We start from the raw sequence: 10,990 nt of genomic DNA, 5'->3' as shown, positions 1-10,990 counted from the left end.
TGCTCAATCGTCTGACCACCATCTTTCCCAAACAAGTATTGGAAGTCTACGGCTCAATTCAACTATTAACCTGGACACTTGGCCACGAGGTCGAAGGTAGGCTCATACAACATCAGCCACTCCCTCGGTGAGCCCACAGGATTACAAATCGCCGTTTCCTGGACTCCATCACAATTTCTGGGACTACCATCTAGTGTGGACAGTGCGGGTTTCTTCTATCCTCCACCCCGGATGGGGATATTCATATACACGTGAGATCTGGTCACCTTATATTGGTTTTAAATTCAACTTCCATGTGCACCTATTCAATTTGCATCTGCGTATGATTCATTCATATGTCATGAAAATGCTGCTATACATGAATTTTTAAATGATTGTTTTTTAATAAATTGTTATTATCTTTTGAAATCTGATTCACTCATCTATGATTGTGAGCGCTGCTTTTTGTGTTGTTTTTGTTATGTCCCCACTAATGCCAGATATGCCCCCAATAGTGCCAGCTATGCCCCAATAGTGCCAGGTATGCCCCCAATAGTGCCAGGTATAGAAACATAGGCATGCCCCAAATAGTGCCAGCACTCACCCTTGTTGCACCATTGTTGCTCTGAGAATCTGATGTCCCCATCTGCTGTGGCTTCTGCCTGCTACCCTTCTTCCGAGGACAGGAGAGCAGCACAGCACATCGTCACACAGCACAGCGTCTCTACTTCCCTGTGACTGAGCCATCAGCAATTCAAAACTCGCTGCCCGGCTCCTGATTGGCTGCTGGCCTGCGAGCTCTGATTGGCTGATGGCGGCACAGGAATACACACTGAGGGGAAGGAGAGACGCGCAATGAGCTCTCCTCCCCTCGGAGCTAGAGGTGGCGGCGATCAATGGAGGGAGGGAGGCAGGGACGGGCAGGCGAGACGGACTGACGGGTGGGCGGGCAGGCAGCTGCAGTGGCGGCCGCTGCGTCATGACATCAGTATGCAAATGACGCGGCGGCCACTATGATGGACTGGGAGGGAGGCAGCGGGGCGGACACAACTTTTCTTGCATTATACTGCAGCAAAATATCGGCCCACAGGTCCATCGCCCCTTCTGGCATTTGCCAGAAGTGCCAGATGGCCAGTCCGGCCCTGTTGGTGGATGTCTAGGGCTATCCACCAATCAGAGAGAAGCATTCTTTACCTGCCTCCCAGCCAGCAGCCAAACAGCGAGTGGCTGTCATCATGCTGATTGGTGGATGGCAAGATGGCTAAAGCCATCCACCAATCAGAGAGCAGCATTCATTACCTGCCTCCTGGCCAGCAACCAGACAGTGAGTGGCTGTCAGGATGCCTATTTTTGGATGGCTAGAGCTATCCACCAATTAGAGAGCAACATTATCTACATTCCTCCCAGCAGGCAGCCAGACAGTGAGTAGCAGTCAGCATGCTTATTGGTAGATGGCTGGGGCCCTCCCTGAGTCAGGGACCCTGACAGATATTCACTCACTGTATGAAAGTACAGCAGCAGGTACCATGCTTGTCTGTAGGAGCCCTTAATAGCGGAGTGCATGCTGGGAGTTGTAGTTCCCCAGCATCTGCTACAATAGGAGACAGGATGACTGATGAGCTGTCCCTGACATATATATGAGGTTCCCATCTGTCCCTAATGTCCCTGCCACCGTTACTTGACTTGCAGGGTAACGCCCTCTCCGCTCAGGCCCCGCCCCTCCCGGGATACAGGCCTTGGTGCGCGCACCCGGCGCCTGGCGTCGGGGTCGCGCAGTGAATCAGAGCTAGCTGGGTCCCGGGCTCCGGGAGTGTGGAAGACGGGAGAGGGGAGCGGGAGCAGCCGGAGGAGGAGACCCCGGGCGTGGATGGCTCTTTGCTCTTTGTTCCATGCATGGTGCTGTGGATGATGCACGATGAGGCTGGGATCTGCTAGAAGGAGAGGATCCCGCAGCGCATGAAGCTGTCTGCAGGGAAGTGTCCCCAGCCTGCACCGTGCAACGAGGAGGATTGCTACACGCTCGTCCCCAAGGCTGCACCTTCAGCATACACTACACTACACCCTCAGCATACACTGCACTGCACCCGCAATACTGCACCTTCCTCAGTATACTCTGCACCGTCCTCATACACTGCACCCTCAGCACTACTCCTTCATTGCACTACTCCTACTCTGCACCTTTCACCGACTCTGCACCTTCAGCAATACTCTTGCACACTGAGCTCTAGTCCTACACTCCTCACACTCTGCACCCTCAGTACTATTTCCACTCTGCACCTTCTTCTGACACTGTACCCTCAGTATAGTACTAGTCTGCACCACCAGTATACTCTGCACTAGTACTACTCTAACCCCTCAGTATACTCTGCACCTTCAGTACTATTACCACTCTGCACCTTCAGTACTATTCCCACTCTGCACCTTCCTCTGACACTGCACCCTCACTACTAGTACTACACCGAACCCTGTATACTCTGCTACAGTACACTATGCACTTTCAGCACTAGTAGTACTCTACCCCCTCAGTATCCTCTGCACAAATACTACACCATCAGTATACTCTGCACCCTCAGTACTGTTCCCACTCTGCACCTTCCTCTGACACTGCACCCTCAGTGTTAGTACTACACTGCACCCTCAGTATACTCTGCACCCTCAGTGTTAGTACTACTCTGCACCCTCAGTGCTAGTACTACACCGAACCCTGTGCCCTTTAATCAAACTGTATCATCTGTGCCTTTCTCATACTCTGCACCCTCAGTTTGCTTGGCATATTCCTCATACACTGCTCCCTCAGCGCTATTTCTACACTGCGTCCTTTGCCCTTTCCTCAGCAAACGGAACCTTCCTTGTACACTACACCCTCAGTATACTCTGTAACAGCCTCATACACTGCACACTGAGCACTACTGCTACACCGCATCTTCAGTACACTCTATACCTTCCTAATACACTGCACCGTTAGCACTACTACACTGCACCTCAGTACCCTCTATTCCCTCTGCATACACTGCGCTCTCAGTATAATCTGTACATTTCTCATACACTGCACCCTCAGTATACTCTGTACTGCCTGCATGCACTATTCCTACACTGTACCTTCTGCATACACTGCACCGTGAGCCAACTTTGTACCATCATCCTAAACTACGCCATTACTGTACCCGCCAGCCTTTTAAACCCTGCACCTACCTCTCACACTGCCATCATATACACTGCGATCACTGCTCCTTCCTTATACACTGCACCCTCAGTACACTCTGCACTCTCCGCACCCACTGCAGCGCCATGGATTGCCCAGCAGACTGACCCTGCCCGCCTTCTGATTCGAGGAAGTGCCAGCTCTAACCTGGGATTTCTGTCCCTGCTGCCAGCATGGAAGAGTGGAGGCAGTGTGGCAGGTGGCTCATAGACTGCAAAGTTCTGCCCCCTGACCACAGGGTGGTTTGGCCCTCAGCGGTGGTCTTTGATTTGGCCCAAGCCCTCAGAGATGGGGTCCTGCTGTGCCAATTGCTCCATAACTTATCCCCTGGATCTATAGACCTTAAGGATATAAACTTCAGGCCTCAGATGTCCCAGGTATAGTGCTCTGCCAGGGGTAACGGAGGGGGGTTATTCAGAGGGCATTATAATCTGCTGAATGTACCGTGGGGCATAGTATTATCCATAGGTTTCTTTTTGTATGTACGTTGTCTATGTGCCCATTCATATGGTTAGCGGTTGCCCCCCAGAGGATGCCATCCTCAGGGTGAATCTTCCTAGACACATTTATAATTTGCATTTTATCTCAGCAGAATGGAGAACTTTATAAGCTGCAGTCAGGGGATTTCTCTCGTGGTAACCGCACACCTGCAGTGACTTCATGGTTGGCGTGATGTTTTTTATTTATTTGAATTCCGTTATTTTAACTATATTTTTTCCTACAGGTTGTACGCAGGAGGGGACATTGCGCGCCGGTCCGGCTGCCCTGGGCCTTGCAGTGCCGGATCACGGATCCGGTGCGGTGCTGTCACAGCAACCGGCATGGCCCCATGCTGCAATAACCCAGCACATGGCAGCAAGGCGTGTGGCAGCTCCGCCAGTCCCGCAGTCGTCTTCCATTAAGACCCTTTTATTGTTAATTACCGGCGTCATTTTGCGATGACCTGTAATTTGGGAGGTTAGTCGTTTCAGGTTTAATAATTCCACGTTGGCAGGTTTGCCAGCGAGCGGTGCCCAGGGATGTGTGGGGTTGTGTGTGCAGAATGATGATTGGACGGTGCTTAAATCGTTCTGTCTGCTCATCGCTTCCCTGTTCTTTGTCAGGCAGCTGCTCTCCATGTGCTGGAGGATATAGGGCCCGTGTACTGAGATGGGGCCCCTCCGTCTTTCACCTCTCTGATGGATGGAATTTGATTTGTCACTATATATACCCTTAAACATTTGCAGGAAGATTCTGTTGTTTTGTGATCTGCAGTATTTGGATGACACCAAATAATCGACATGCATTATGTCGACAGGGTTTATGGTTGGCATGTCTTATTATATTATCAGTTATTTGGGTTTACATTTTGTATGTTTCGTAATACGCGACCGCCATCAGATGGAACGTATATATATCCTCATGGGCTGATTTGAGCAAGGTGGCTCGCTCTGCGGTGGGTAACTATTCCCAAATGTAATCCACATGGATGGTAGATCAAGCAAATATTGGGAAAACAAGATACCCATAAGAACATGCGTCGACCATGGTCATGTCAACTTGATGTCACAATCGACCTATTCACGGTCAACACCGACACTGTACTATCCAGATAATATCTAAAATATGTTTATATTATTATGGGATGGAAAGGTGTAAATCTAGAAGCACTGTACAAGTCCCGAGACATTCTTTGTGCATAGAAAGATCTGCGCCTCTCGTTACACAGGTGTCAGCTGACGTCCGCCGTTATAAGCTATATGGTAGTACGGACTGTTATTATTATAATCTATGGTAGAGAACGTTATCGTTTGTATAATATGCTGGTGACAATAGTAATACTGAAGCCGTGACCTCGCTTAGCACAGATGTTATGTTGGGGCGTTAATGTATAATAAAACATATTGTATAATCTAACGTAACCTGGTAAATCTTGTTCTGGGCGTAGAGTGGTTTCTGCGCCGCCTGCACCTGCCGCCGTTCTCTCTGCGATAAATGTGTTTTGTGGCAGAAAGTATCCCTGCAACTATATTATATTCAATATACATTAATATTCCTGTACAGTCATTGGCCTATGTCATGCCATTAAGACTCACCACTGGCTGATATATCGGCTGTTCAGTCGAACGGCCGATATATCGCTGGACCATCACCTAGTGTGTACCAGCGATGGGACTGTGAACAGCGTTGTTCAGTCTTATCGCATCGGTCATGCAGTACAACTGATGGCTGATATACATCTAAAATTATTTATGGCTCATTGCGCGGTGTGTACGGGCAATCTGCGACTGCCGTACACTCGCGCAAGGAGCCGGCGGTGATTGACAGCTCAATGGTTCTCAGTGTAACTTTGTATAGTGTTGGGTCTGCATATTATATAGATTTTATTTATGTATCTATTTGTACATAATTTCCACTTTCATGTAAGGAAATATTGTAACATAATGACATGTTTTCTGAGGATCACTTATCACATTCACCGAGCTTCTCCTGATATAAACCCTCTGACGACTACCTGTCGTCCTGTAACCTCTTCCCCCTCCGTCAGTAATATCTCCGGACGTGCACTGGCCCTGTCCATCTGCAACACTACAGCGCAAGGCAGCAAACTAACCCCACTGTAATGTGTTACTTTCTGGCCCTCTACCCTAATCCTGGTCCCGGCCTGTGAAGCCATCCACAGTCGTGGCTCCTATGCTAACACATTCCGTTACTTTCTGAGCATAACTTTCCACAGCGCACATCGCTGCTCCCCATCTTCCTCCGATCACCACATCTCCCTATCTCCTCTAGATCCCCTTTCACACCAGAAAATGCAGGAACCCACCCATGACTATGGCCCAAGGATCATGCCAGGGCATTCCCGGGTTTGCCCCTTTCACACCAGAAAACGACTTAGATGGCAGGATTTAGATGGCTGGCAGGAGGTGCGATGGCGGTGGATAGTACTTATCCCGGTTTGCCGGTCCTCGGTGCAGGCCGGGGATCCACACAGTTGGTGGGCGCAGATGACACAGCTCTCTGGCTGCAGTGAGGGCGCCGGAGTGATGTCATCTTCATCCGCCACCTGTCCTGTCATCTGCGCCCGCCACGTGTGGATCCCCGGCCTGACCTCCTGCACCGAAGACCGGCAACCCAGGTTAGTACCCCGAACCAATCGGCTCCCAAGTGTCCTATATTTAGCGCAGTGCAGGAAATTATAGTCGCACCATTTTCTCCCTTGATAATCCCAGGGTTTTGCAAGTGAATGCTCATCAACCCGGGATTTCTGTATGTCTGAAAGCAGACTACACAGGGCCAAGTTATGGGTCCCAACCCTGCTGCTTACTGGGTACGGCCATAGGGTCGACACTATGAAGGGTGACATACATTAGGTTGACCGCTAAAGGTCGTAAGGTCGACACAAGCATTAAGTCGACAATGAGACGTTCGACAGTCAAAAGGATGACATGAGTTTTTGACTTTTTTTTTTTTTTTTTGTCCCAGGAGAGATGGACACCACCTCAGTGTACCGCTACGCTCGGCACACTATTATATTTTCCCGCTATGCCCTGGTGAATGGTAGGGTATTATATACTGCCGGTCGGCACAAGTCGTCTCAAAAACCCTAGCCATGTCGACCTTACCAGGGTCGGGCTGAGACCCAGGAATTAGTTGTCTTTGGCTGGGCAGGTTTTCGGGTAGTCCTGGGTAGCTGGCTAGATACATTTTGCCCCTTAAACCTTAGTTTAGGGTTTAAATTGCTATAATCTGGTAGACTATTGGCTTTTCCAGGTGTGGAAAAAGGAGAACAGATGGGTTCTATTCACTAAGCCCTGGAAAGAGCGATCGTGGACGGAGGTAAAGTATCAACCAACCAGCTCTTAACTGTCCTCGGTCACCGCAAGAGCACACGTCATACACAACATAGTACATATACGCTAGAACTAGATGATAAAGCTGATCATATCGTTAACGTTTTGTGCATATTGTACGGATTATCGCCCAGTGTGTATGTACGCACTTTAAGAAGCGTCAATGTCGGGGAGAAGCTGTAACGGCACCGTTATCTGCGCTGACACCGCTGCTTCCATACGTGTGCTGTCTTAGCACCCCGATAGCAGGTTTCCCGTTCGCCATTTCCCAGGGCCCAACACTTGTTCTGAATGTGGCCGGAGCAATTGCACCAAGCAGAACTCATTGGCGAATGAATTGTGCTCGTCTTGGACTGTACAGGAGCGATTGGGAGACTGAACTAATTACAGGAGACAAGAGCAGCCTTCAAGGGCTCTTCTGTGTTATTCAAGGGCCTGTTGTGCTTTGAGCTGCGGAGTTCAGATGCCGCAAATGTAATTAATGTTGAGATTGTTGGATGAGGTGCTGTAATCTACACTCTCCGCTCTTGCTGGGGCTACGCTGTGCGCTTCCTGTGATGTTGCCTGTAATATTTTAGTATAACCTTCTGCTTCTTGTTGGGGCTTATTACACATGGGTGTATCCTGCGAGGCTAGTCTTGCATTTATATAGGGTGGTCTGGCCCATTCGCCTTGCGGGTTCTATTGAGAAATTACACTTTGACGCAAGAAAAAGTGTCACAGGCAGCCTTGACAAAAATTAATAATCCCCCCCCCCCCCTCTTACAAATTGTCCTGCTGCTGAATAGGACTGCTGCTGAATAGGACTGCCAGTCTCCGGCTGCTGCTGATTATGAGGAATCTCGCGAGAACTATTGAGCTCTCACGAGAATTCCCCTGTACTTGACTCCTAGCAAAGCTGCCGGGCGGGCCACTCAGACATGCTACGGGGGCCATATCAGGCCCGCGGGCCTGAGGTTCCCCACCACTGGTTTAGACATTCTTGGCATAAGGGGTAGATGTATGAAGCAGTGATAAGGGAGGAGAAGTGAGCCAGTGGAGGCATTGCCCATGGCAACCAATCAGCTGCTCTGTATAATTTTATATTCTGCAAATTATAGATGTTACTTAAATGCTGATAGGTTGTCATGGGCAACTTCTCCTCTGGCTCACTTCTCCTCCTTTGTCACTTCTTCATACATCTACCCCTAAGTCTTAGTTTATAGCCCCTGTACCCCTAACCTACAAGAGCACACACGTTGGGTTAATTGGATTCTGACCGTAATATTATGAGTATGTTTGTGTGGGCAGAGACTGAGGCAAACACATGTGACATGGAGAACATACAAACTCCACACCAATGGGTTATGCCTGGGAATGGAGCTCGTGTCTTTGGTTCTGTGAGGAAATAATACTAATCACTATGCCAGTGGTTCCCAAACTGTGTGCCGTGGCTCCCTGGGGTGCCTCGGGACACATGCAGGGGTGCCGCGGCTTGGTGGTCTCAAATTATTAATGGTTAATTATTCATGAGCAAAACCAGTGCTGGTGGCTGCCAATCATAGAATGTGTACAAACAGAAGCAAATCCTGCCCTTTACCACATAACTGCCGCTAAGAATCACATATAAACCCAATCTAATTACATTTTTTGTGACCTAGGGGTGCCGTGAAAAAAAAATCTGATTCTCTAGGGTGCCGTGAATCAAAAAAGATTGGGAACCTCTGCACTATGCCATCCGTGCTGTTCCACTTGCGAATTTGAAGCTAGAGTCATGTTAAGTCTGCTGCAGATGCTTGTTGTACATTGATATAATTACATTTTGTTCCTTGTGTCACCGGCGATGTATCTTAAACTGGCCATACACTACTGCAATGTATCGCGCAGTGTATGGCCATCAGATTCCCACGGTCAATTTTTCGTCCCATTTCGTCTGAATTGTAGTGTATGGGGCCTTAAGGAACTGTAAAATAGGGCTGCACTGTTGCAGTCTAACCTCTATATATCCTGGCTGGAACGCACAATGTTTATCTTTCTGTGTCAGTCCTGGTTAAATATTTTTTTAAGCAAAATAAAATCAATTTTCCAGGCCCACTTCCTGGTATTCTATCCCCAGGGGAACCCATGCAGACCACATATTTTGAGAGCAAACCAATACTCCATTAACATGTTAACTTGCGGCTCCGGGTATTTGCACTCTCATTTTCCCACACCTGGGAGACTGAACGATGCAACCTATATTCTAGATGGCCCCCGAAACCTGTAACTGTACAGTGCAGGCCGGGAAATATGGACTTAAATAATGTGTATAAAGGGAGCTTTGTGTATAAGGGGCATTACTACTTTGTGACGTGATGTGAATAAGGGGCACTACTGTTAGACGTAACATGTAACTATTGTATGGTGTAATAACGTGAATCAGGGACACTACTCTGAGATGTATTGCAAATAAGATAACAATACTGCATGGTGTCATTTGAATTGCGGGTACTATTGTGAGGCTATGCTCCTTCCCAGCGAGGCCACACCCCTCCTGCACAGAATTTGTGTGGGTTTCCTGTCATGGGAAATCTAAATCGGTTGATCTAAGTTGTCCCCAGTGAGTGAGTGCAGGTGTACTTGTGGCGGCAGCCCCTGAGGCTGAAAATTTAATTTTGGTGGTCAATCCCAGGATTATGATCGGCACCTTGCTGCCCACCTGGCAAGTACCCACATACTCCCTTCCCAGGGGCAGCTGTGGTTGTAATGTCACTGCATAGTTTGTACGATATCCACTAATAGAATAGCACTGGAAGCATTACATTGCTGGTCCCTTAACAATACATCCTAAGGAAATGCCACCACTAATGATCGTCCCAGCGTTTGGCACCAAACGCCTTCCACTTGGACAATAAGAAAAGTGTCTGAACGGAGCTCTGTGCCCGGCTCTCTGCCTTCATTGCTTGCCAGCGTTTGCTCATTCTGGAATTTCACTGACACAAAAGCCGCCTTCATAAACCGAGGCGGATACGTGTTTGTGCCTGGCAAAAGGACCACGCCACTCAGCGAGCCGACTTGGCAAACGTACATCGATCTATCTATCGAGACTTCCCGAGACCCCGCAGCTCAGCGACTTCCCACATCACAACACTGAACATATCCTTATTCAGTTTCCAGTAAATGAACGTGGAGCCCCTGCTGGTCGACATTCAGAGAGATTCACGGCGTGACTCTGTGATGTGGCGGCACAAGCTTTGTGCTATTGATGTCGGCCTGAGGAGCTGTTTAAAGACTTGAAGGGGGGCTGCTGCAGTTGAAAACCTGATGCGTTCTGAACGGGTCACGTTAATAAGAGCACGCCGGTGTGGGGTGCGTTTCATATATCCACAATATTTATCAGTCTAATTGACACATTGTTTTGTAGTTCCTGACACCTGCACACAGTGGCAGCAGCCATTTTGTAGTCTGAGCCTAAATTTGGCCTGTTAGTGGTGCATGTATAGGTTATACAGGTTACAGGTGCAGCGCACAAAATGGCTGCCACACTGCAACTTGTGCTTAGGTGATATTTCTGATTTGATTCTTATTGAGTTCATATGTCAATATGGGGTTAGGTGTTGTAAATTAATTGCAATGTAGTTCAAAGTTACGGGCCAATTCAGACCCACACACTGGGCGAGTGATTATCGAAAGACGTGCATGTGTACGAACCTTTGCTTGCTGGTGTTTGGGGCATGCCAGCAATGTTTTCTGGGAGTTTCCTGGTTGTTGGGAGGGAGGGCTGCTGACCTCGTCAGCGGCCTCCTCACAATGGCCTTCGCAGCACAGTGTCGGTCGGGGCAGTGTGCGGCTGGGCAGCGGCTTGCTGGGCTTCAAACACTCACAGCCCAGGGCAAAGATCTGAATTGGGCCTTTAGGCCCATAATGGGGTAGGTTACAAAAAGGAAAAGTGGTGTAATTAGCCATAGCTGGAATCTTATTTGTTTCCATCATTTATCCAGTACAGTTTTACAAAATG

At 48.7% G+C, this 10,990-nt stretch overlaps 1 protein-coding gene across 7 annotated transcripts in view; it reads left to right on the top strand.

The window, feature by feature from the left end:
• Positions 1–1,702: 1,702 nt before the first annotated feature.
• VAV2 (vav guanine nucleotide exchange factor 2) overlaps positions 1,703–10,990 on the top strand; it is a 160,641-nt gene continuing 151,353 nt past the window's right edge. For 2 of the 7 annotated variants that reach the window (XM_083158575.1, XM_083158576.1), the window contains exon 1: positions 1,705–3,558. In XM_083158575.1, the coding sequence (XP_083014701.1) occupies positions 3,355–3,558 (204 nt within the window). In that variant the 5' untranslated portion in view covers positions 1,705–3,354. Of the gene's footprint in view, positions 3,559–10,990 lie in introns of all 7 variants that reach the window. The other 5 variants (XM_083158577.1, XM_083158578.1, XM_083158580.1 and 2 more) reach the window with 4 other exon arrangements.

This window comes from Crinia signifera, chromosome 9 (assembly GCF_055691185.1).
Source record: "Crinia signifera chromosome 9, ASM5569118v1, whole genome shotgun sequence".
Classification (NCBI taxonomy): domain Eukaryota; kingdom Metazoa; phylum Chordata; class Amphibia; order Anura; family Myobatrachidae; genus Crinia; species Crinia signifera.
The sequence above is the reverse complement of the archived record's forward strand: the minus strand, read 5'-3'. Positions and strand labels throughout refer to the sequence as shown.